At 46.4% G+C, this 26,226-nt stretch overlaps 1 protein-coding gene across 1 annotated transcript in view; it reads right to left on the bottom strand.

Annotated features, from left to right (window-relative positions):
* The window catches only part of INSRR (insulin receptor related receptor), a 33,318-nt gene that overhangs the window by 3,347 nt on the left and 3,745 nt on the right, over positions 1-26,226 (bottom strand). The window contains exons 2-14 of the mRNA XM_027871292.1: positions 23,700-24,248; positions 20,159-20,471; positions 19,608-19,750; positions 19,143-19,270; positions 18,274-18,502; positions 16,520-16,646; positions 3,497-3,735; positions 2,475-2,642; positions 1,928-2,126; positions 1,353-1,394; positions 891-1,108; positions 497-633; positions 48-210 (exon numbers count right to left, since the gene is read on the bottom strand). Of these exons, the coding sequence (XP_027727093.1) occupies positions 48-210; positions 497-633; positions 891-1,108; positions 1,353-1,394; positions 1,928-2,126; positions 2,475-2,642; positions 3,497-3,735; positions 16,520-16,646; positions 18,274-18,502; positions 19,143-19,270; positions 19,608-19,750; positions 20,159-20,471; positions 23,700-24,248 (2,655 nt within the window). The remainder of the gene's footprint in view (positions 1-47; positions 211-496; positions 634-890; positions 1,109-1,352; positions 1,395-1,927; positions 2,127-2,474; positions 2,643-3,496; positions 3,736-16,519; positions 16,647-18,273; positions 18,503-19,142; positions 19,271-19,607; positions 19,751-20,158; positions 20,472-23,699; positions 24,249-26,226) is intronic.

The following is a 26,226-nucleotide window of genomic DNA, read 5'->3' as shown; positions in this document are numbered from 1 at the left end:
GTGGGCAGAGAGTCGGAGAGCCAGCCACTGATCTGTGTCTATCTTACCAGGGCCGGGGATGTAGAATGCCAGGCCGTCAGTCCAGGAGCCATTTCCAGCCAGTGAGGTGGCTCGGACTCGGGCTGTGTAGTTGCCTGGGGGAAGCAGGGCCAAGTGGACTCCCCCAAACTTGGCATAACGGAGGCGGGACACACAAAGCACTGTGGCCTCCTGTGGTGGGGGTGGGGCAGAGAAAGGAAGGGGAAAACTCAGCTTCCAACACTCAAGCAGGAGAAGTCTCTATGGAGCTGGATAACAGGGGAGAGGGTTATCTAGGCCTGGGTAATGGGGAGGGAATTATGGCATTTGAGTGGGAAGGGGTTCCCCAGGGTGGGTGGTGGGAGAGAGGAGCCCAGCACTTGAGAAGGGCGGAAGCTCAGCAGGGAGGGGTGGCAAAGCAGAGGTGGTGAGGAGCAGGCAGGGTGGGTGCTGGGGGCCCAGATTCTAGGGTCCCTACCTCACCTAGGCGCTTGTACTTGATTTCATACTTGAGAATGAGCCCATTAGGGTCTGGGGGCTCAGGCCAGTGCAAGAGGACGCTGCTTTTACTGGATGGCTTCCAAGCCACCTTCCCAGGAATGCTGTCTGCCTCACCTAGGTGGATGGTAGGGGACATAGCCGTAAAGGCCCTTCTACCTCTGAGATTCTGTCAATACCTAAATATCCCTTCCCCCTCACACTCCAACCTCCCCCCTCACCCCCCACCCCGGGAGGAAGGAGCTAAGGCAAAGGATGCTGGGGTGAGTCCCAGGGATGGTAGAGAGTTGATTGTAGGTCAGGGGTTTGGAGCAAGGTGCTCTTCTAGGGGCTGTGGTTCAGAGGTCTGGGGTGAGGGGTTAGAGGTCACCTACGATGAGGCATGGTGCGGGCAAAGACGAAGGTGGCAGCACTGCAGCCCACTGTGTGGGCTGCATGGTTGCAGGCGTGGATGTCAATGCGGTACTCAGTGAAATGGCGCAGGCCACTCAGCACCACCCGCTCTCGCGGTACCTTGTCCTGGATCCCAATGTCTGAGTTATTTCCCCCTCCCCCAGGGGCCCTTGCAGCCCGCCGGTACCGGCCTGGGTCCCTGGGGAGGTAGAGGGGATATCAAATCATACATAGGTTTCTGAGCTGGAAGAAGTATTCATTTGATTGGACTTCCTACTTAATCTTGAGGAAACTGAACCATTGCGAGGTTAAGTGACTTGCCTAAGGCGGCAGAGCTGAGATTTGACTCCAAATCCTCTTTCCACTTACTACTGACCCCCTGATCTCTCTGCTGCTTCCTCCCTTCCTGGCTTTCCAGTCCCTGTGTACCTCTCCCCACTTACCTCTGGGGGTTCTTGTTGATAGAAGTTACCTTCCAGGGGGATCTGGGGAGAAAGATGGGAGGGTTCCCAATCCAGTCTTTTCACTAGATCCTGCAACTCCCACCACTCAAAGGGGCTTGGCTTTTAGCTCTGCCCACACTCATCCTCCCCCCAATCGATGGGCCTTTCCCCCAAATCTGCAGGGCTCTCTCCAAATCTGTGAGTCTCTCCAATGAATGAACCAATTCAATAAACATATGCCAAGCACCTACTGTGTGCCCAGAGGACTGAGAGAGGCACAAAGAGAAAAGACTTTGATGAGAGTGGGTGTCCCTATGCTTATCGTGCTTATAATGAGGGGAAGGTTAAAATACAAATATAAATTACCTGCTGCCCCTTCAACCACAGGTACGTCCAACCTGCAACCCTCTCCCTGAATTTTTAAGCTGAGCTGTGGAGTTCAGTTCCGAGGTCACATCCACCCTAGACTTGGCTGCCAGCCTTACCTGTCAGTTTTTCTGTCTTTCTCTCTGTCTCCCCCCATCCCTCCCAGGGTCTCTAACCCCAACCTGTGGATAGGAGTAGGCCCAGCTAACCTGGGAAGAGTGATAGCATTGTGCAGAAAGTTCTCAAACTTCTTCTGGAAGGAGGCCTCATGCGCCTCCAGGGCTGGCTGCTGGGGCTGCTCAGGGGATGGACTCTGGCAGGGGCAGCAGCCTGGCTCTGCCTCTGCAAGAGGCTCCCCTTCTTCCTGGTCAAAGCGGGCGTCTGTGCTGCTGGTGGGTAGACGTAGGCCTGGGCGTAGAGTGGGGAGCAGGGCCAAGGTCCAGGTCAGTGTGCCCCAAAGAAGAGAAGGGGATCATGGAAGGGGCCTTTGAGAGCTTGCAACCTGTTTCCCTCTTTATAGTCAAAGGGAGATCGAGGCCCAGGGAGGGGCAGTAGTTTGCCAAGCAATAGGGACAGGATTGGAACCTAGTTTCTCTTGTGTCCTAATTCGGCACTTTTCCCACTGCCTTGTGAAGTCTGCTTATCCCTTCCAGCTCCTGGTGGAGCACCATCCTTCTCTCCCATCCACCTCCCCCTCCACCCTACCCCATCTTCCTAGGCCAGTCTTCCACCCCTCAGCCAGCCTGAGGCCCTCACCACGCTGGCAGTAATCATTGAGGTACAGATCTGCATCCTCCGCCAGCCGCTGCCACAGCACCAGATAGTAAGTGAGATTCCCGTTCCGCTGGGTGGGCGGTTTCCAGCGCACAAGCAGGTGGGAGGAAGAATTGGACTTAGAGATGACATCCAGGGGCACTGTTGGGGCTGGGGAGAAGGATCGGTCAAGCTTCACTTTCTTCCCTTTCCGGAAAGAACCCTGGTAATCTGCCCCCCACCCCACACCCCAGATGTCCCCTTTCCCTTCCAAGGACTTAAACCAGGGGTGGGGAACCTGCTGCCTCGAGGCCACATGTGGCCCTCTAGGTCCTCAAGTGCAGCCTCAATAAAAGGATTTATTCTGTAAAACTTGGACTCAGTCAAAAGGCTGCACTTGACCTAGAGGGCCACATGTGGCCTCAAGGCCCAAGATTCCCCACCCCAGACTTAAACAGTCTCTCACCGGTACCTTATCTTCCCAGGTACCTAGGGGACAGAGGTGTGTGTGTGTGTGTGTGTGTGTGTGTGTGTGTGTGTGTACTCAAGCAACATACAAGACGTGAACACCTGGTCACTTAGGACCCAAGAGTCCGACCTCCTAGTCTTAAAGAATCTAAGCCCTGGCACTTTCTAGCACATCCCATCCCCCTTCTCCAGTGGCCTAAGTCACAGGATCTGAAACTGGCAAGGACCCTTAGAGACCATCTAGTCCATTTTGTAGATGAAGAAAGAAGGCCTAGAAAGAGGTAGTGACTTGCTCAAGCTTACACAAGTAGCCAAACAGATATGAACCCACATCTTCTGACCACAAATCCAGGCTTCTTTCCATTACTCTATGCTGCCCTGCCTTCCTGACCCCAGGCTTTCTCCCTACACCCCTTAATCAGAACCAAGGGATCCAGGCATTCTGCCTCCACCCCTAGCATTCACTTGGATATCTGAATATCCTACCATCTCCCTCTGGGATTCTTCAGAGAATCCATCTTCTATAAGGGGCAGAAGGAAAGAGGTTGGGGGAGTACCTGCAGGCAAGGTTCGGAGGTAGATGATAGGGCTCTGGGCACCCTGATGGGGGCTGTCCTCTGCCATGCTCAGGGTAATAGCTCGTACAAAGACAGCATACTGGGTCCAGGGCTTGAGGGGGGCAAGGGTCACTCCTGGTTCCTGGGTTCTGCTCAGGGGCAGTTCCACGTCCAGCAGGTTCCAGTTGGGGGCCCCACAAGCATCTGGTCCCATGTGCTCTGTGGCATTCTGGAATGGACTGTACACCCCCCACACCAGGAGATGGGGGATATCCACAGACTCCTTGGTCCGAAGATTCTTCCCCTCCTGCCATCTTCCCCAAGCCTGGAATCCTTAAGCTCCTGACAATCTGGGGTCAGTTAGTCAACAAGCATTCATTAAGCACTTACCCTGTCAAATACTGTGCTGAGTGCTGGGGATACAAAGAGAAGTAAAATTTAAAAAAACCCAACAGAACAACCAAACCCAAAACCAGCCCAAGCTTGCAAAATTATGGACAAGCTTGGTCCCAAAGAAGAGAAATGAGAAGACATATCCCCAAACTACTTTGCAATGATCAATAAACATATATTAATGTGCCAGGCACTGTGCTAAGTGATGGGAATACAAAAAGAGGCAAAAGACAGTCCCCTGACCTCAAGGAGCTTAAAATCTGATGAGAGAGACAGCATGCAAACATATATACAAAGCAAGCTATATATAAGACAAATAGGAAATTATTAAAAGGGAAAGCACTAGAATTAAGAGGGGTTAGGAAAGATTTCCTGGGGAAGGTGGAATTTTAGTTGGGAGGAGTGGGGGTCCATGGATAAGGAATATTGCATATATTGTCACATTTTGTATTGACAAATTTTGCAGATTTTTTCTTTCTTTTTTTTTCTCTTTTAAACCAATTTTTGTTACATGTTAAAGCTATCTGGAAGTGGAGAGGAGGAGGACAATGGGTAAATTTAGGCTATGTAAAAATAGGGATTTTAATTACAATTTTATTTCAAGTAAACAGTCCCAGCCCTCAAGGAACATACATTCTAATGGGGGAAACAAGTAAATATATGCAAGATATATAGAGGAGATGGAAAGTAATCTAAAAGGGGAAGGCATTAGCAGCTGAGGGGACCTAGAAGGGCCTCTTGCAGAAGGTGAGATTTGAGTTGAGTGTTGAAGGAAGCCAAGCAAGCCAATAAGTGGAGGTAGGGCAGAGACATGGTTTCTAGGGATCAGCTTTCCCCTCTCATATCTCCCTCAGGGACCCTGTAGCACAGGGCAAAGAGACCAAAGCTCCCTTGTTCCCACCAGCCCCAAGGTAGGTGCCTCTGAGGACAAAGATTCTACCATCCATCCCTTCATGGGAGTTTCTAGTATTTAAGTTTCAATGTTTATTGAGTAAAATTTGAAAAGTTCCCCTTCTGTGGTGTCCCCTCAGCTAATAGCTCTGCTTCTTTTACAAATCTGAGCCTACAATATATAACAGCTAATAACAGCCCTTTCTATGGCACTTACAAAGCACCTCACAACCACCCTGTGAGGCAGATGGCCCGAACATTATTATCCCTGTTTTACAGATAAGGAAATTGGCTCAGAGGAGTCCAGTAACTTGTCCAGGGTCACACAGCTAACTTGACACAGGGTAACATATCAGGAAGCCTGGTTGATATCAGTTGGATGAGGATCAGTGGAGAAAGGAGCAGAAGTGATATTGTAAGGGGAATGTACTAGAGACTGCCTGCCAAGAAGGAGGAAATGGATGATGTGTTCAGGAAATGAATCACAAACTTGGCATGGAAACATGATATAGTAAAAGGGGATGGGGAGATTTTAACTATCTGGACATCTGATGGAGCTCTGTTTAAAAAATATGGGGCAGTTAATAAATGTTGAACTTGGGATTCCAACCCAAATCTTCTGCCAAAATTCTTGCCACTGTATCAATTTACCATTCTAGTTCTATGCCTTTTCCTTTTCCTTCCTTTTCCAAGGAAACACCCAACTCAGCCTCAGGACCATTGTGTCTGGGAATGAGGAGAGATGGAGGCAGTGCTTGTGGATAGGGTGTCCAGGGAGATGGTGAAGTTCTTGGCATCCTGGTGAAGGCTGTGCTTAGGATGACAGCCAGCATAATAATGCAAACTGGGTCTAAGGCTTGTTGGGAGTTCAAGGGAAGGTCCATATACCTTAGGCATTTCCTTACAAGTGTTGGCAATGGTAGAAGGATTATGGAAGCTGCTGTATCCCAGTAACTTTGGCAGGAGAGATACTATGGAGTACAGGGGGATTACTGAATAGCAGAAGAGTAGCCGAAAAGAGGAAATGGATTAAAACCTAATTAGATAAATTTGGCTTCCTAAGCATCACTGAGATGGATGGGATATGACTTGGTAGGGGAGTTTAGCAATAAAAGGCTTTACCTTATTCAAAACAGGGAAAATTAGGTAAGGAGGGTTTTGGAGTAGCATATATATCAGAAAGATAAACCATGTAAGAAAATTCTTCAAGTGGGCAGTGAGGAGGCAGAGCGATTCCAGGGAAGCCTGGTCGATATCAGTTGGATAAGGATCAATAGAAAGAGGAGCAGAAGTGAAATTGTAGGGGAATGTACTAGAGACTGCCTGCCAAGAAGGAGGAAATGGATGATGTGTTCAGGAAATGAATCACAAACTTGGCATGGAAACATGATATAGTAAAAGGGGTGGAGGGATTTTAACTATCTGGGCATCTGCTGGAGTTCTTTCTCTAATTTGAAAAATAGGGTAGCCAGTAAATTATTCACATATCTTGATAACTTAACTCTTCATGACTCAGGGGAAATAGAAAGAGGAACTGCTACGATGCTGGGTCTCATTCTGACCACTGAGGAGGAACTGGCCACAGAAATGGAAATGATGGGAACCTTGGGAGGAAGTGATTCCTCCTTCTTAAAGTTCATAGCAGATCAGGAAGGGAAAGCCAGATATTTGAGGCATACTCTAGATTTGGGGGGGAGGAGTGAATTTCCTAGATTTCAGAGAAAGGATAATTGGGATCCTGTGGTCTAATTCTACAAGGGCACCCCTGATAGCTGTTTTTACACATTTGAAGGATAGTACCTCACATCATAGTAGGTACTTAATCTTTGTTGATTGAACTGAATTGAATTAGCTTTCAGGAGAGAAATTAGATTTGTTTTGCTGTCCTCCAAGGCAGAACTAGGAGCACTGGATGGAAGCTACAGGATCTATTTCAATCTGTTCAATCTAACAGAAACCTAATTAGCAATTAGAGCCATCCAAAACTGAAATGGGCTGTCACCCTAAAAAAAAAGGGGGTGAGATTTACAGTAGGCCAGTTTCTTTTACCAGTCTTTTTCTACCAGAGACCCCTTTTTTCTACAAGGAGCTTATTGCAGTGGATAAAGCCTGGTGTGATGAATCAGGACACCTGGGAATTTAGTCCCAGCTCTGCCACTTACTTTTGGAATAGGTTTGAATAAATCACCACCCCTTGTCAGGCCTCAGTTTCTTCATCTATAATATGAGACTGGACTCAGTAATCTCTAGTGGAGACACAGTGGATAGAGCACTTGGCCTGGGGTGAGGAAGTCTCGAGTTCAAATGTGACTCAGACACTTCCTAGCTGTGTGACCTTGGGCAAGCTACTTAACCTCTGCCTCACTTTACTCATCTGTAAAACTTGGAAAATAATAGCACCTACCTCCTAGGATTGTTGTGAGGATCAGATGAGATAATAATTGTAAAGCATTTAGCAGTCCTGGAACATAGTAAATGCTATATAAATGTTAGCTATTATTATTATTAATCTCTAGTGTCCCTTCCAGTGCTGACTGAACATCTTTAAGTAGAGGGTGAATGATTATATGTTAGGGATTTTATAGAGGGCATTTCTGCTCAGGTACAGATGATCTCTGAGGTTCTTTCCAATGCTGAGGATCTCTGATTTTGTCACCCTAGTGGGTGACAGCCCATCTCTGCTTTGGACAACTCTAATTGTTAATAAGGTTTTTATCCAACCAAGATTTGAGGAAAGAAACGTTGTGTGAAGGAGATGACTGGGAGAGAACATTCTGGAGACAGATGGATCCCTTTCCCTCTGGTCCTTGAGAAAACAAATTTACATGGCACTCAAGCTTATTTCCAAGGAGCAGCCCTTAAGATATTGTGACCAAAAGGTGGTGCTAGAAAGGCCTCTCTCCTCTCGTGCCTTTTAGAGAGGATAGAGGATTCCTAGAAAGTTTGGAGGAAATAATCTCAGTAAGAAGCCAGAGAGATAATGATTCTGAGGCAACAAAAAGAAAAAGACAGAAAACAGGAGCAAAAACCCAGTGAGGGAAAGAATGGGAGGCAGAGGAGAAAAAAAGGTGGAGGGTGTTAATGTTCAGAAAAAAATGAGGAACCATCCGAGAAGAGTCGATAGGCTGTCAATACTCAGACCCAGGAGTCCTACTACTGGGCACGTAGTCCAAGAGAGCCAACTCAAGCAATTAAGGTTCTATGTACCAAAATGTTAGCGACAGCACTTTTTGTGGTGATGAAAAGCAGGAAACAAAGTTGGTGTCCATTGATTAGGAAACACACAGCTGAACATTTTTCGGTATAGACGTGTCGTGAAATATTATTGTCTATAAGAAATTATAGTTGTGAAAAATTCTAAGAAATGCAGAAAAACTTGTATGCATTGATGAAAAAGGAAATACAGAGAACCAGGATAACATGATGGAAAGGAAAACAACCCTAAAAGGTAGCCAACTCCGATTAATTGCAATGACCAGTTTTGTTCCTAGAAAACGGATAATGAATCATACTTCCCTGTCTTGGTAGACCAGAGTCAGGAAGACCTGAGTTAAAATCTACCCTCAGACATTTACTAGCTATGTGACCCTGGGCAAGTCACTTAACCTTTGTCCGCCTCAGTTTTCTTATCTGTAAAGTGGAGATAATAAGAGCACCTACCTACCAAGGTTGTTGTGAAGATCAAATGAGAGCATTTGTAAAGTGCTTTGCAAACCTCAAAGTGCTGTATAAATGCCAACTATGATTCAGCAACCTTGCATAGGGTTGGGCCTCACTGTCCCTGTGTTTGAATGATAAGAAGATGGGGAGCTCATTCGAAGCAATTTATTCCATTGTCAGACAGTTTTGACTGTTAGAACTTTCCCCTGTGTCACCTCCATCCCCTGTCTCTCACTCTCCCTCCTATGGCCAAAGAAAACAAGCTCCTTTACAAGTCTGTCAAATACTTGGACAGTTATCATGTCATTCCCTCCTTCCCACGTATTCTTCTCTAGGCCGTTGTTGTTCAGTCCTTTCAGTTGTGTCCAACTCTCCATGACCCCATTTGGGGTTTTCTTGGCAAAGATACTGGAATGGTTTTCCATTTCCTTCTCCAGCTCATTTTACAGGGGAGGAAACTGAGGCAAATAGGGTTAAATGACCTGCTTAGGGTCACAGTAAGTGAGGCCGGATTTGAACTCAGGAAGATGAGTCTTCTTGACTTGAGGCCTGGCACTCTGTGGCCACCTAGTGCCCACTTCTCTACATTAAACAGGATCAATTCCTTCATCTGAACCTCACACGACATGGTTTCCAGACCCTTTACTATACTGTGCAGAGACAGAGGAAGGGAGGGAGAGCAGAGGTGGTGGGGAAAGCGCTATGGGAAACAGGCTTGCCTACAGGGAAGGAGTGAGTTTCAGGTGTTCTGGGTAGACTGGCTTAAAAAAAGGAGGGATGAACAATCAGAGCTATCCATCAATAGAGCGGCAATCTCAAGCCAATCTGAACTCTCTGTTACTGAAGGTATCCAAGAATGGGCTAGCTCAGCATCTGTCAGGGATGCTGCTGAAAGGCTTCTTGCATTGGATTGGAAGAGATGCCTTCTCAAGTCCCTTCCAGCTCTGTCACTCTGCATTCTCTTCCCTTATAGATCACAGCTTTGCCCCACCATTTTACAGGTCAGAAAACCAATGCCTGGAGAATTTGAATATTATTTCCAAGATCACAGAAGGGCAGAGTCAGGCTTCAAAGTCATTGCTCTCCATTGTCACGTTTCTTCCACTCCCAACCCCCCTTGTCACCTTTACCCAGTCCTATGGGGTGCTTTCCTTTTCTCCTGGATCATTGTTTTCCACATCTCTCATCCCTGACAAAGAAGTCCTTCCTGTCGCCTGATCTCTTGTCTTTGGGTCAGCTCATGTGTTCCGCAGAAAGAGGAACAGCTGTTCCTTGACCCCTCCCCCACCCCCAGGCTTCCTGTCTCGAGGCTAATGAACTGTTGGCAGAGATGCTAATAAAACTTGCCAAATTAGTGGTCGGTCTCCAAACCACAGCTGGGGGCAGGAGGTGTTTGGTCATTAAGAGTCATTAACAAAGTGAATGAAGACTTAATCAATCTCCACGACTTCCCAGCCCAGGGTGCTGCCCCTTCCTTCTTTGACTGACCATAAACTCCTACCATTGGAATGGCAAACTGAATCATAGAATCTCAGATGTGGAGGGTACCATGAAGGTTATCTTTGTGGTCCTCTACCCCCTCCCAAAAAAGAAATTCCTTCTACAAAATCCCTGGTAACAACTACCCTGGTACAGTGAGTGGACAATGGGATTTGGAGTCAGGAGACCTGGGTTGGAATCTCAATTCTTCTACTTACTGTGTGACCCTGGGAAAATGCATCATGTAACTTTCTTGGGACTTAGTTTCCTGATTTGTGAAATGGACTAGATGATCTCTAAGGTTCCTTTCAGCTCAAAACCTATGATCTTATGAAATGATCATCCAGCCTCCCCTAGAAGACTTCTGTTGACAAGGAACTTATTCCTAATGACAGCTCTGCCCGTTTGGAAGCATCCCTTAGGCTGTGTCTGTTCTGAGACGCAGAGACATGGGGAGAGGAATGGGGAAAAGCAGAAGGAGGAACCTGCCCAAAGAGAGGGAGTCAAGACCCTCTCAATTCAGAGACTTCCCCTTCTCTGAAGTTCACACCATGTAGTTATAGCACCATGTCTAGAGTGTTGCAGTCATCTACCAACTTCTGGGTCACCCTGGCTCCTTACTGCCTCCCTGCCCAGTTCTGTATCCGACTTAGACTTCTTCATCCAAACTCCTACCATCCTCTTTAGTGGCTTCAACATTTACACTAATGGGCCTTCTCAAACCCTGGTCCTCCAGTTCCTCCAATCACTGCCCTACTTCTAAGACCTTTTCACTCCACTTTGGCCTCTCATGGGGTAGGGTAATGGTCACTCTTTGGACCTCACCATAATCAGACATTTCTACCTCTGGGAGATACCTGCTTCTGAAATTCTCCCTTTTAGGTCAGTCTCCTGAACTTCCACCTCTCCCATTGTCTCATTCCTCCCCCAACTGTTCTCTGTCCTTCATGTCAATTCTAGTCTACTAGTCCTCCTCTGGTTTCCCAGTCCTCTTCTGGGGACTTCTTGCCTCACTTCCTTCCTGTTACAATTGACCTCATAGCTAACCAGGTCAATAAAATGCTATTCACCCTTGCGTTCCTTGCCTCTTGTCTTTCCACTGTTCCTGATTTGTTACTCTTCAACCTTGGGTTGAGACATCCTAGTCCTCACATCAGCAAATGACCTTAACTCTTACTTCATTGAGAAAATTGAGGCCGTCCATCTTGAACTCTCTCATTTCTCATCTAAATTTTCACCCATCCTCTCTTTTTATGCTTTATTCTCCAAAGACATGATGGTCCTCCACCTCATCATGGTAATCCTTCTACTTGTCCCCTTCATTCTGTCCCTTCTTACCTCATTTGGAATTGGCTCATTCAATTATTCCCTTTCTCCTTCATCTTCAATCTCTCTTCAAACTTCTTTCTCACTACTTAAAAACATACTCAGGTCTTCTCTAGCCTGAAAAAGACCTTCCTTGACTTTGCCATCCCCTCAAGCTATCAGTCTACATATCTCTTCCTTTTCATCGTCAAACTCCCAGAAAGACATGCCATATGAGGAACAGTTGAAGGAACCAGGGATCAAGTTTACTTTTCTTTTTGTTAGACAGTTGGTGTTAAGTGACTTGCCCAGAGTCACATATCTAGTAAGTGTTTTGGGTCTGAGGCCAGATTTGAACTCAGGTCCTCCTGACTTTGGGGCTGGTTATCTACCCACTGTGCCACCTCAAGTTTACTTTTGAGAAGTTTACTTGCTGGGGGGTGGGGAGTATGATGACTGTCTTTGAAGAGGAACAAACATTTATTAAGCACCTACTGTGTGCCAGGCCGTGCTAAGTGCTTTGCAAATAGGATCTCATTTGATCTTTGTTAAGTATTTGAAGGGCTGCCATGCAGAAGGATGAAATTTGTCCTGCTTGATGACAGAACAAAACTAGAAGCAATGAGAAGAAGGTGCACAGAGAGAGGCTCAAGACGGATGTAAGGAAAACCTTCCTAATAATGCGTCTATAAGTGAAATGGACTGCCCCAGGAGGCGAAGGGGGTCCTCCCTTACCAGTGTAGCTCATTGGCCAGCTAATGGTTAGATTAGAAGGTTTCAACTTTGAGAATCCATTAAATGGTGAGTCCCCCCATTAGAGTATGAGCTCCTCAAAGGCAGAGGTTTTTTGCCTTTCTTTGTATTCTCGACTTTTAGTACAATGCTTGACCCGCAGTAGGTGCTTAACAAATGCTTGTTGACTTGATTGCATTAGTAATCTACACTCACTGTCCCCACTTCCTCTCCACCCACTCACTTCTCAACCCTTGTGATCTGAGCTTCAACCCCAGTTCTGTCCTGAAGTTCTTCTCTCACAGGTTGCTAATGATCTCTTAACTGTTAAGTCCAACATCATTTTTAAGAGTTCACATCCTCTTGGATCTTTCTGCAGCATCTGACACCATTGACCAACTCTTTCCTCCTCCTGGACTTCTATGCTACTTCTTCCTCCAGGTTCTCATTCTATCTATCTCACTGCCCCTTTTTCATACTCCTTCAGCTGTTAATTATCCTCTTTCCATCTAAATTTGGCTATACTCCCGGCCTCAGTTCTGGGACTTCTCTGTTCTCTACACTATTTTCCTTGGTGATTTAATCTACTCCTATGGCTTCAACTTTCGCCTCTATGTAGCTGCCTCTCAAATCTACATTTTTGTTGTTGTTCAGTCATTTCAGTTGTGTCCAACTCTTTGTGACCTCATTTGGGGTTTTCTTGGCAAAGACACTGGAGGGATTTGCTATTTCCTTCTCCAACTCATTTTACAGATAAGGAAACTGAGGCAAACAGGATTAAGTGACTTGCCCAGGGTCACACAGCTAGTAAGTGTCTGAAGCCAGATTTGAATTCAGGAAGATGAGTCTTCCTGACTCTAGGCCTGGTGCTTTTTGCCACCTAGCTGCCCAAATCTAGATGCTCAGCTCTAATGTCTTCCATGAACTCTAGTCCCACATCACTGACTATCTGGCATCTCCACGGGCATCCCATAATGGCCTTAAACTCAAAATGTCCCCATCCATTTTCCTATTACATCACCCCTCTTCCAAACTTTTCTGTTGATAATGATGACAACCATTGTCTTCCCAGTCACCCAGACTTGAAAACTTGGGCTTTCTCTTTTTGTATCCCCAGCACTTAGTACATCGTGTGGCACATACTAGATGCTTAGTAAATGTTGATTGATTGATTCTCTCCCTCAGTCCATATGCCCAGCATGTTGCTGAGATCTGTCATTCTACCTCCATGCTCTTTCTGGCTTGCATGGCTCACTTATACTGTCACCTCTGTAGTTTAGGATCCCATCACATTTTGTAATATTCTCTATTGTAAGAGTCCTTTGGACAGCAAGGAGGTCAAATCAATTACTACTTAAAGAAATTAATTGGTAGCAATCCTTAAAACTACTTGGTATTGGCTAAGAAATAGAGTGTTGGATCAGTGGAATAGGTTAGGTATGCAAGACACAACAGTCAATGACTATAGTAATCTACTATTTGATAAATCCAAAGATTGCAACTTCTAGGATAAGAACTCACTATGTAACAAACACTTCTGGGAAAACTGGAAAATAGTATGGCAGAAACTAGGCATAGACCAACATCTTACATCCTATACCAAGATAAAGTCAAAATGGGTACATAATTTAGATATAAAAATTGATACTATAAACTAGGAGAGCAAGGAATAGTTTACCTTTCCGATCTATAGAGAAGGGAAGAATTTATGACCAAAGAAGAGATAGAGAACATTATAAAATGCAAAATGGATGATTTTGATTACATTAAATTGAAAAGTTTTTGCACAAACAAAGCCAATGCAACCAAGATTAGAAAGGAAGCAGAAATCTGGGAAACAATTTTTGCAGCCAGTATCTCTGACAAAGGCCTCATTTCTAAAATATATAGAGAACTGAGTCAAATTTATAAGAATCCAAGTCATTCCCCAATTGATAAATGGTCAAAGGATAATGAATAGGCAGTTTTTAGAGGAAGAAATTAAAACTATCGCCATGTGAAAAAATGCTCTAAATCACTATTGATTAGAGAAATGCAAATCAAAACGACTCTGAGGTACCACATCACACCTAACAGATTGGCTAACATGACAAAACAGGAAAATGATAAAAGTTGGAGAAGATGTGGGAAAATTGAAACACTAATGCTTGTTGGTAGAGTTGTGAACTGATCCAACCATTCTGGAGAGCAATTTGGAACTATGCCCAAAGGGCTATAAAATTGTGCATACCCTTTGACCCAGCAATAGCACTTCTAGGGCTGTATCCCAAAGAGATCATACAAATGGGAAAAGGACCCACATGTACAAAAATATGTATAGCAGCTCTTTTTGTGGTGGCAAAGAACTGGAAATTGAAGGGATGCCAATCAATTGGGGAATGGCTGAACAAGTTGTGGTATGTGAATGTAATGGAATACTACTGTGCTATAAGAAATGATGAGTAGGCAGACTTCAGAAAAACCTGGAAAGACTTTTATGAACTGATGCTGAGAGAAATGAGCAGAACCAGGAGAACATTGTACATGGTAACAGCCACATTGTAAGATGACTGGCTTTGATAGTCTTAGCTCTTCTCAGCAGTGCAAGGATCTAAGACAACTCCAAAAGACTCATGGTGGAAAATGCTATCCACATCCAGAGAAAGAACTATGGAGTCTGAATATAGGTGGAAGCATACTATTTGCTCTCCTTTTCTTTTGTTGTTTTATTTCTTCTTTCTTGTGGTTCCTCCTATTAGTTCCAATTCTTCTTTACATCATGACTGATGTGAAAATATGCTTCATATGAATGTATAAGTAGAGCCTATATCAGATTGCACACCGTCTTGGGGAGGGGGGAAGACAGGGAGGGGAAGAAAATTTAAAACTCAAAATCTTATGGAAGTGAATGTTGAAAACTAAAAATAAATACATAAATTATAAAAAAAGAAAGTCAAATACTGAAGCTGAAGCTTAAATACATTGGCCACATAGTGAAAAGACTGAAAAAGATTCTGATGTTGGGAAAGATTGAAGGCAAAAGGAAAAGGGGATGGTAGAAGATGAGATGGATAGATATTGTCATTGAAGCAACAAACGTGAACTGGCACAGACTTCAAGAGATAATGGAGGATAGAAAGGCCTGGTGTGCCATGGTCCATGGGGTCACGAAGAGTTGGACACAACTGAACAACAGAAAAAGAGCCTCGTAACTGATCTCCCCGCCTCCTTCTACCCTCCCTCAAACAGCTGCCAGAATAATCTTGCGAAGACACAAATGGGACTGCTTTACTTCTGTGCTCAAGAATTTTCAGTGGCTCCCTATCGACTAATGGCTAAACTAAAATGAATGGGAGTGGGGTGGGACAGCATTGGGAATGAAAGAGAAGGGAACTGGGATGTCCTAGAGGTGTAGGGCTTGAGCTGCAAGAAAGGTCATCTAGTTCAACCCTTTCATTTTACAGCCGAGGAAGGGGACGCCCAGAGAAGTTAAGGGACTTGTCCAAAGTCACATACATAGTTAGGGGCAGAGCTGGAATTTGAACAGGTCCTGTGACTCCAAGTTTAGGGTTGTTTGCACTATGCCACACTCTCCTCTTACTCCCTCCTCACCTCTGCTGGCTTAAACTTTTCCTTACAACCCCACCTCAGGAGTCACCTCCTCCCTGCTTCTACACCATCCCCCACCTAAAAATAAGCTCTTCCTCAAATTTACTTAGACCATTCTGTCTGGATCTTCTCCTTGAACGTTCTACTTTATCCTAGACTTATCTATGCCACACCCTTCTCTAGATTGTAAGCTCTTTGAAGGCAGAGAGTCTATCTTTTTCACTTTTGTATCCCCAAAACATAACACAGTACCTGGCATATGAATACATAAATTAATAGATTTGCTTAATATTAACAAATAATAAATCAATAAACTAGATTGATATTAATAAATTATATAATTAACAAAAAGGAATAAGTGTGCTTAACAAATGCTTATTGAATTGCATGAAATTGACATATTCTGCTGTTAGGGAGGGAGGTCTAGGTGTTCTGGAATTTCCGCTCACAACGTTTTGAGCTGGAAGGGCCCCTAGAGCTAACTGACAAACTCAGAGAGGGGAAGCATTTGCTCCAGGTCATGCAGGTCCAAAATTTGGACCACAGTCATTTGATTCCAAATGCTCTCTCTCTTTCCTCCTGGGCCCTCTCCTTTGCCTTTTATGGGGGCCTATGATGCCCTAAATAACTGAAAAAATCTGTTTTCCTCGCCACTGTTGTGTTCTCCCAAGAATTGGATTCTCTCCCCAGACTATTCCTTCTTCTCATTTTACTCTTCCCTCTCTCAACCAAAATACTGGCCGCTATTAGGAATGCAATTCCAGGATGATTCAAATTTATAAAAAGAGTTATTCCCCAATTGATAAATGGACAAAGGGTATAAGTAGGCTGTTTTCAGAGGAAAAAATCCAAGCTGTCAATAGCCAGATGAAAAAAAATGTTCTAAACCACTAACAATGAAAAAGGAATATAGCCTCTGGCCCCTACATCTTCCCCCAGGATCCCTCCTTTCCCTTCCCCCTCACACACACTCACGACTCCTTGTAGTAAACGATGAAACTGAGGAGGTCTCGAGCCTCCAGTGGTTCATAGCGCTCCCAGCGAAGGAGGATTCGATCTGATTCTGTCACGTTGGAGACAAACCGGAGAGGTCGGGTCTTGCCTGAAGAAAATGGTGATGGATGGTACTATCAGGCTGGGTGCTTACCTCTCCATTCCTCAGCCTAACTAATAAGGGGAGCAGCTCCGTGTGATGGAAAAAGCATTAAGCCAAAATCAGGAAACTGGGGTTTAGAGCTTGGCTGTGATGCTTACTGACTGCGTGAACCCGGGTAAGTCATTCAACCTCTCTGATGACAGGTTCCTCCTCTGAAAATGAGGAATAATATATGACCTTGTTGAGAGTACAACAGAGTTGTGAGGAAAGTTCTTTGTAAGCCTGAAAATGCTATATAAATGTAAGTTAATATTAACGAAAGCTAACATTTGTGCGGTGTCTACTATGTGCCAGGCACTGTACTAAGTGTTTGACAAATATTATCTCATTTCATCCTCACGACAACCCTACGAGGTAGGTGTGATTACTATCCCCATTTTACAGATGAAGAAACTGAGGTTAAGTGACTTGCTCAGGACCATCTCGCTAGTCAGTTTCTGAGGCTGAATTTGAATTTAGGTCTTCTTAACTCTAGCCCCAGAGCTGTCATTTCTCTTGAAGTCTATCTGACATGGTCTATTTTTTGTTTTTATTGTTGTTGTTGCTAAACTCCAAAGCTATTGGGGTAGGTAACAGTACTTTCTGCTTCAATATTGCTGTAGAGGACATAAGAGTAAGAGGACCTGAGATAATCCTGGATTTGCTACTTATTATATGTGAGACCTTGGACAAATTAAAGCCTTTTGGAGACCTGTTTTCTTGCCTGTAAAATGACAGGGTTGGATCGGGCAAGGGGCTTTTAACCTTGCCATGGGCAACTTGGTGAAGACTAAGACTCCCTTCTTAGAATAACCTTTTTAAATAATTGAAGGAAATGCTAAATTTCAATCAGAAAGTAGTGAAAATAATGAAATTAGTGGACCCTCCCTGAAATCTATCCATGGACCTCTTGAAGGAGAAAGTTTGGATCCTAAGTTAAGTGTCTTAGGTCCCTTTCAGTTCTATATTTATTAGCCTGTGATCTCATAATAGAAATGAAGAGTCCCAGATGGGAATAAATTCCTTCATGATGCCTCACATATCTCCCAATCCCTGACCTCAATCCATTCCTTATCCCTAACCTTCCCCCATTTCTAGTCCTCCCTATCTCTAGCTCTCAAACCCCAGCCCTCCACTTCTTACCAACATCCAGTTCTCCAAACCCTTCCTGACTCTAACTGCCTCCCCATTCCGAGCTCTCGTCCATTCCCAGCCTTGCCTTTATGCCTACCCTTCCCACTGCCCATCTTCAACCATGACCTGACTACGGTAGAAACAGCATTTGATCTGGAGTCGGAGAAGGTGTGTTTGATTCTAAGGTCCTTTAGTTGCTGCCTGCTTACCTTCCTATCCTACAAATCTTGAATGAGTCACATAACTTCTCTGGAGCCACAGCTTCCTCGTTTGAAAAATGACTTTCATCTCTAGTTCCTATGAGCCTGCTGCAGTCCCAACTCATCTTTAGCCCCAACTTTCTCCCCATACAACTGAACCCACTTTCTCCACCTAGGCTGTACCCCCAATCCTGCCCCTCTAGGGACCTTCCCAAGATGCCCATCCCATGTTTGCACCCCAGGGCATGTGTCTCCCTCACAGGCTGCTCGGTCTCCATTGGTTCGAGGATTGATCTCAGCCTTGTTCTGCCGGCCCCGAGTTCCGGTCACCTCCTCAAGCTGGTAGATGTGTTCCAGGCAAAGGCGTGGATTGAAGGCAAAATATATCTTCCCCACAGGGATGGACAGCCCGGCCTCTGCCCACTCCCCCAGCTGCTGCAGGTTCTGATTGTCCAACACATAGAGCGTATAGTTCCTAGGGAGAGAGGCCTGAGGTTGGGGGTCTGGAACTTGAGGTGTAGAGAGGCTGGCTGGCATAAGGGGAGTACAGGAACCTGCTTATGAGGGTGGCAGGGATACTAGAGGGAATGGAAGGGTCAGAGAGGCATATATGCCTGGGCCCCAAGGTCTGAGAGAGGGCTGAGAAGTTGTAACAGGGAAGGGCAGTTAAGGATCTACCCTAGGGTGATCTGGGGGTGGGGTGTGTGGCTTCTTCCTGGTGACGTCTGCTGTCCCTGCTTCACTGGCTTTGACCCCAACTGCACTTGGGATGCCACCTCTCTGCTAGGGCCCATCTTCCCCCCTAATGCTTCCAGTGGCATGGGCCAAATTCTCTGTGGGGATGGGTTGTCCTCTCTCCCCATGTGGCTGTTGGCACCGTTGCCTCTAATACAGGAAGTCGTTGTTTGAGCTCTGAGTAGCCTCCCCATTCATTGCTGTGGAACCTAGAGCAGATCTCTGAGTCTCTCTCAGCATCCACTCAAGAAGGCACCACCTGCTCTAGCTCCCTCCCAGGACAGGTGGGAGGGTCTGAGGAGGAAGTGGGGATGGAGTGTGGGGTGGTCATCTTGAACATAGGCAGGACCCCCCCCCCCCCCCCCCCCCCCCCCTTCCCCCCCCCCCCGGGGGCCCCCCCGGGGGGGTTGGGGGTCCTGAAGAAACCCCGGGGGATGAGGGGAAAGGGGGGGTTGGTTTTGAGGAAGCCAGTGATGGTTTCTACCAGGCCAAGACTTCGCTGTAATTCTGTCTCTAAGTTATCTGATCAGAGAAGGGAGGGAGTCAGCTCAAGGCGGGGCAATGGAGGAAAAGGGAGGAAAAGCAGGCATGACTTGGCTTAGCACAGTGCCTGGCAGATAGTAGGTACTTAATGAATGTTCACTGATTGATTGAAGGGCTGAGAAATAGGGTAGGATCTTTGGGTTGGGTCAGTGGAAAGAACCTATCCTCTGAGGGGCTGGGACCTGGGCCAAGAAAGGAATCAAGCAGGGAGTAAGGCCTAGATCCACGGGAGGAAATCTCCCAAGGGGGCTCCAGAATGGGCCCTGCTCTGGTCTGGTGGGAAGGAGTAGGGTGATGGGAATAAGGGTCTACTAACAGCCTTGTCGTAGGTTAAGGATGAGGCTGCCCTTCAGATGGGTACAGCCTATGAGCTCCTGGGCTGCCTGCAGGGAATCGATGGTCTTGGTGCCAACCTTACACTCCTTGGGGCACAACCCCTCACACTTATGGCAGAAGATGCTATGGGAGGAAGGAGAGAGGAGGATACTGTGAGTTCCTCAGGACCCAGTCATCGGGATTACCCCTTTCCCTCAGACCCTGGAGTAGGCTGGGCTCCCATTCTTTCCAGACCCAGAACCTGGCTCTCATTTATAGGAGCATTAGACACAGGATGCTCTCACCCTCGTACCCTAGAGACCTGTTACTGTTCTCACCCTCCCCTCGGGTTCCATCCTTACTGACCTCAGCCCTTTCATCATTAAATCTCATCCTTACTGTCCTCATCCATCAGACACTTTGGTCCTGTCCTCACTGTCCCCCTTTCTTGGATGCCTAAGTCTTATCCCCATAGTTCTTCCTCCCTGCATATTTGGGGGGCATTCCCACTCTTCCCTGCCCCCTAAATACAGCTGGGAATCCAGGACTCACCTGCTATCATTGTGGGTGTACCCTGGAGGGCACTGGGCCAAACAGCTGCCCCGATGGATGACAAAGTCGGAGACTCGGCCAGGCAGGTCAGGCAGCGCCCTGAGGCTAGCGCAGTAATCCGCAGTGACACAGCGCCAGGCCTCATACTGGTAGGTGCCTCTAGGACAGGTGGAATGGCAAGTCCCTCCAAAGTGGAAGTGCCTACAGGCCATGCATGCCTGGGGATCACTGGGCCGACTGCATCCTCCCAAACACTCAGGATGGCAGCACTCACCCCTTGAGGTGCAAGCCAGGCCCCTGGCACATGGGCACACTGTAGGTACAGGGAGAGTGGGCATCAGGGGCCAGTGCCAGCCTCTCTCAGCAGGCATAGACACTCAGAATACCACCCCATAACCCAGAAGGACCCACCTCTCTACCAATACCCCATCTCCCCTATTTGCCTCCTTTTCCCCAGTATATGAGTCTTTACCCAGATTATCTCCAGTGTACCTCAGAGAGAAGTGGATGGTGCAATTGATAGAGCAGTGGGCCTGGAGTCAGGATGACCTGAATTCAAATCTGGCCTCAGATATTTTTTAGCTGTGTGATCCTGGGCAAGTCACTTAACAGCTCTATGCCTCAGTGTCTTTAACTGTAACATGGTGATAATAATAACAATACCTACCTCCCAGGGTTGTTGCAAGAATAAAACGAGATGATATTTGTAAACACTTGTATGTAAACATCATTACCCTTCTCTTATCCCTCCTCAGCCCAGCCCTGTCCTCCAGACAGAAGCCTTCCCTGCCTGACACCCAGTTGTACGTAAAATGTTTTGTAAACCCGAAGACATGATATGAACGTAGGCTCTTTTTAATTATAATTGTGCCTCAGAGTTGGAAGGGACCTCAGAAGTCAGAAAATCGAACGTCTATTTGAACAGCACGCAGCATCCATGACCACCGGCCATCTAGCTTCCCCCAGCCCCATTTATGCCTCCAGTCCTGATGTCATGCTGACTCATCTGCCCTTTTCTCTTTTTGTCTCTGCCTCTGTCCCGGTGTCTTGGGTGGGCTCCCTGAGGGCCCAACAGTGTCTCCTTCTGCCTAGGCCTCTTTCCCTGGGCTCAGGGGCAGCTCAGGACAGAACAGTCACCTTGCTTTGTCAGTGCTGTGTCTCCCTACCCTCCTGCCTGGGATGAGTGCCCAGACTTATGCCAGGCACAATGCCAATGTAGGAACTAGCCATTCTTTTGTAAGAAGCTCTGCTCAGGAGGCATAGTGGGTGCATTAAGGACCTCCAGAGCCAATTACAACCACGCCCCTGCTGGAGAACCAGCCACTCAGTGTCTCTTCCTTCAGTTCTGGGGAGAAGGGGTAAGACTTATGGGGCTAAGGCAGGTACAGGGTAATAGGTAAGTTTAGAGCTGGGGCATCAGGAGCCTGGGTTCCCTGTGTGGTAAGAGCTAGAGATCTAGGTAAGAGAGGGGGCCATGAGCAGGGGCAGGATGTGTTGATACTATATACTTTGAGAACTAGCAAAGCTGTTTATAGACAACATTGGGGTGGTGGGGAGGCCTGGAGAATCAAGATACAACAGGGATCTGGTTCCCCTGGATGCTAGGTGGAGAGGGGGGGTTGGGGGAGAGGGAGCAGCCTCTGAGACCCCCATTCTCTCGACTCGGGTCCTGGTTTGTGGGAGGGACAACCACTGGGGCAAATTTTCAAGCTGAAGATCTCAGGGCTACCCTCCTTGAACCTCAGAGACCCTCATTCCCTTCTTTCCCACCTTCACCTCACAAACACCCCACGCCTCTCCAGCTCCCCTTGTCTCTACTTAACTCTTTCCTCTCCTTTCTCTCCTCACCCCCCCCTTCATCTTTTAGGTTTTTCCCGTCTCTCATTCTTGGCCTCTCCCAACTTCTATCTTTCATGTTTTCTTCTCTCCTCATCTCCTTTTGAACCTTCCCACCCAAGCTACCTAGCTTTGTGATCTTGGACAAGCTACTTCCCCTTGGAAGGAACACTGAATCCGGAATCAAAGGACCCAGGCTCAAAAGCGACCCATGTAGCCCTGGCTGAGTCACTTTACTGTCCTGAGTTTCCTTGTCGGTAAAACCAGAGGGTTGGATTAGGTGATCTCTGAGGTCCTGGATATCCCTTGAAGTTGTTCAGTCATTTTTCAGTCGTGTGGTAAAGACATTAGAGCAGTTTGCTATTTCCTTCTCCAAATGAGGAAACTGAGGCAAACAGGGTTAAATGACTTGCCCAGGGTCACACAGCTAGGAAGTGTCTGAGACCAGATTTGAACTCAGGCCTGGCGCTCTATCCACCGGACCACCTAGCTGCCCACCTACCTGTCCCTTCAGGGAAGAAAGCCATATCTGTCTTCAACTCACTCAATAAATTAATCAAACCTTCCCTGATCCCCCACCAATCGGTAATGACTGCCCTCCTTAGGTCTCATATATCCCTTTGTTTGCCCCTCTATACTAGTGCTTAGCACAGTGCCTGGCACATAGTAGGTGCTTAATAAATGTTGATTGACTGATCATGTAATAATTTTACTGTAGCAATTCAGGCCACTAGGTGGTACAGAGGATAGTGTGCTGGAACTTGAGTCAGGAAGACCTGAGTTCAAATCCTGATTGGATACTTATTAGCTCTGTGATCCTGAGCAAGTCATTTAACCTCTCTCTGCCTTAATTTCCCCATCTGTAAAATGGGGACAATAATAGCACCTACTCCCAGAGTTGTTGTGAGGATCAAATGAAATAATAGTTGTTAAAGTGATATTGTAAACCTTAAAACATCATATAAATGGTAGTTATTATTATAATTATAATAATAATTATTATTAGTAGTAGTATCTTATCCCCTTAGGCTGTGAGCCCATGAGAGCAGGCACTGTGGTGTGTCTAAACTTTGCATCTCCACCGAGGACACACAGGAACCACGTTAAGCATTTGTTGTCTCATTTAGTGGTATAAATGATGTTGAGTTGGAGTCAGAGAACCTGGGTTCCAGTTCAGCTCTGCTTCCTACGACCTGTGTGATTTTAGGGAAACTCTGTTCAGCATGTAAAGGCTTTATACACTGGCCCCCGTGTACCTCCAGCCTCATGCATTACTCCCTTTTCCTCTTGCTTTGGTCCTGCCAAATTGGCTTCCGTGCTGTTTCTCACACAGAAACACTTCATTCCCCATCTCCTTGCCTTTGCAAAGGCTGTTCCCTATCCCTGGGATGCCTTCCCTCCTCATCCTCACCTCTTAGAATCTCTCATTTCCTTGTATTTCTTTTTATTTTGTATTTACTTATATATATATATATATGCTGTGTGTCCCTGCTGCTCCCTATGGAATCTCTCAGGCCAGGGGCTGTTTCACTTTTGTCTATAAATCCCTAGCATCTAGTGAAGTGCTTGGCACACAGTAAGTGTTTAATAAGTGCTTGTCAATGGATTGTTTGGGTAAATCACTCTCATCTGTGAAATAAGAGGCTACAAGTTTTCTTCCTGTTCTAAATGCCATCTCCTGTGCTTTCTGCCCACATGTACCCACCTCTCTGGCAGTGCCCAGAGGTCCAGCAGCGGTAGTCCATGTGCCCATTGACACTGGTTCTGATGCAGGGTTCCTCGGTGCCCAGCATTCCAGGGCACACATCAGCACATTCCTCTCCTAGTTTGTTGCCCACAATGTGGTTGGCATCGGTTGTTGGCTGCAGCAGGCTCCAGTCAACAGTGGACAGATGGCACAGCTCCTGGTTCTTCTCCACACGCACAGCCCCTCGAAGGATGGCACCCAAGCCTGGAAGCCCCACATCCCTCAAGTGGGGCATCTCAAAGATGACCAGGGCGTAGCTGAAGAAGAGGCGGGTGCCTCGAATGACTGCGAGGTTGGGGAAGAGGTCTCGAAGACTCTCCAGCCCATAGACACGGAAGAGGAGCAGGTAATCAGTGACCTGGGTGAGGCGGGGGAAGCTGAGGCCCTGGAAATCCTCCCCAGTTGCTGTGAATATAAGCAGGATCTGTAGGTAGCCTTCCACCACGGTACAATTTTCCAGTCGCCGGAGTTCCGACACCTCTGTGCGGATGTCCAGGCTGGGGCAGACTGAGGAGTAGAGGAGAAGGAGGCACAGATGGGAGGTCAGGGGCACTTAGATCCCAGGCCTCCTAACCCAATCCTTCCCAAGAGAACCTGAAATCCATATACCCTAGTCCTTCACATACCCTGCCTTGCTCACTCCTAGATCCACAGACTCTTAGAGTAGGCAATGACCTCTGAGATCATCAAATCTAGACCACACACTCTACAGTATGCTGGACAACTAGCCAGATAGTTTCAGCTTGAAGACCTCCATAACCTGGAGCCTCATTACATTCCTACATGGGTAGCCCATTTCAACTTTGGACAGCACCACTTGTTAGGAAGTGTTTCCTTAAATGGAACCTAAATCATATTCTGTTCTTTCTGCCCATCTCTGCACTCTGGGACCAAGAAGGGCAAATCTAATCTCTCATCCACATAAATGAAAACAGCTATCATGTCTCCCCTGCTTCACCCCCTACTCTTTTCTTTTCCAAGCTAAATATCTCCAGCTTCTTCAACTGGTCTTTGTCAATGTTCTCTCACCATCTTGTTCATCCTCCTCTGGATGAGGTCCAACTTGTCAATGTCTTTCTTAAAATGTGGTACCCAGAACTAAACCCAATATCCCAGATGTAATCTGACCATGGCAGAGTACAGAGGGATGATCACCTCCTTAATTCTAGACACAATACCTCCTTCAATATAGCCTGTGCTATATTTTGGTTTTCATTCAGTTGTTTCACTTGAGTCCAATTCTTCATGACCCCATTTGGGGTTTTCTTGCCAAAGATACTGGAGTGGTTTGCCATTTCCTTCTCCAGCTCATTTGACAGATGAGAAAACTGAGGCAAACAGGGTTAGGTGACTTGTCCAGGGTCACACAGCTAATAAGTGTTTGAGGCCAGATTTGAACTCAGGAAGATGAGTTTTTCTGACTCCAGGCCCAGCACTCTATCCACTAAGCCACCTAGATGCCCCAGAGCCTGCAATAGTGTTAGATGTTTTGGCCCCCTACCCACTGTGCATATATATTGACTTTGACATCCACTAAAACTATCACAAACTATTCATATCTTGTATTTACGCAATTGGTTTTTTGAACCCAAGTGTAGGGCATTTATCATAATTAAATTTCATCTAATGGGGCCTCTAAGATTGGGGCCTTTTAACACTGGCTTTTCCTATCCCCAATCACCCCAATGGGACTCAGACTTGGGGCAGCTAGACATCAGGGTGTGGTGTTGCTCATTTCATTCAACAAACATGTTGAATGTCTGCTATATGATCAGCACTGTGCTAGGTACTGGGGGTTCCAGTCGAGGGGAGACACATTTGCTGCCTTCCCAGAGCTTGGAGTTTGGGTTGCTAGAGAGCTGGGTCTACAGGCAGGCAAAGCAGCCAGTCACCTGAGGCAAATCACTTAAGTGGGTATAAGGAAGTACATTCAAAGATAGTATTTTTTATATGTTTAATAGGAATGTATATGTATAGCCTATATCAGATTGCATGCTGTCTTGGGGATGGAGGTGAGGAGGGAGGGGGAGAAAAATTTAAACCTCAAAAGTTTATGGAAGTGATTGTTGATAATTCAAAATAAATTCATTAAAAAAGATAGTATTTTTTTGTAAAAGCATATATTTTAATGCTAGATAATCCTTCCTTTCATGATAATGGGTATTTATTTTACATGATAAGTCAATGCACATATATTCCAGCAAGGGCTCTAACCTTTAGGGGACAGTAACCCCCCCAGGGGACAAACTTTTCAATCTTTGTCCTAGATCAGGAAATGTGTTATCCCAACTCTGATCCCCATCCTCTTCCTCCATACCTGGACATCTGGGTCCCTGACTCCCTTCTCAGGGGGCATATGGGCCTAGATGGACATAGCGGTATGTGTGTTCCCCCCTGCCATTGTTTCTTGAGATTTGATAGAGCGCGCGCGCGCGCGCGTGTGTGTGTGTGTGTGTGTGTGTGTGTGTGTGTGTGTGTGTGTGTG

The sequence above is a fragment of the Vombatus ursinus genome, unplaced genomic scaffold (assembly GCF_900497805.2).
Source record: "Vombatus ursinus unplaced genomic scaffold, bare-nosed wombat genome assembly UNPS02014798.1, whole genome shotgun sequence".
Lineage (NCBI taxonomy): Eukaryota > Metazoa > Chordata > Mammalia > Diprotodontia > Vombatidae > Vombatus > Vombatus ursinus.
This window is presented reverse-complemented; position numbering and strand designations above follow the sequence as displayed.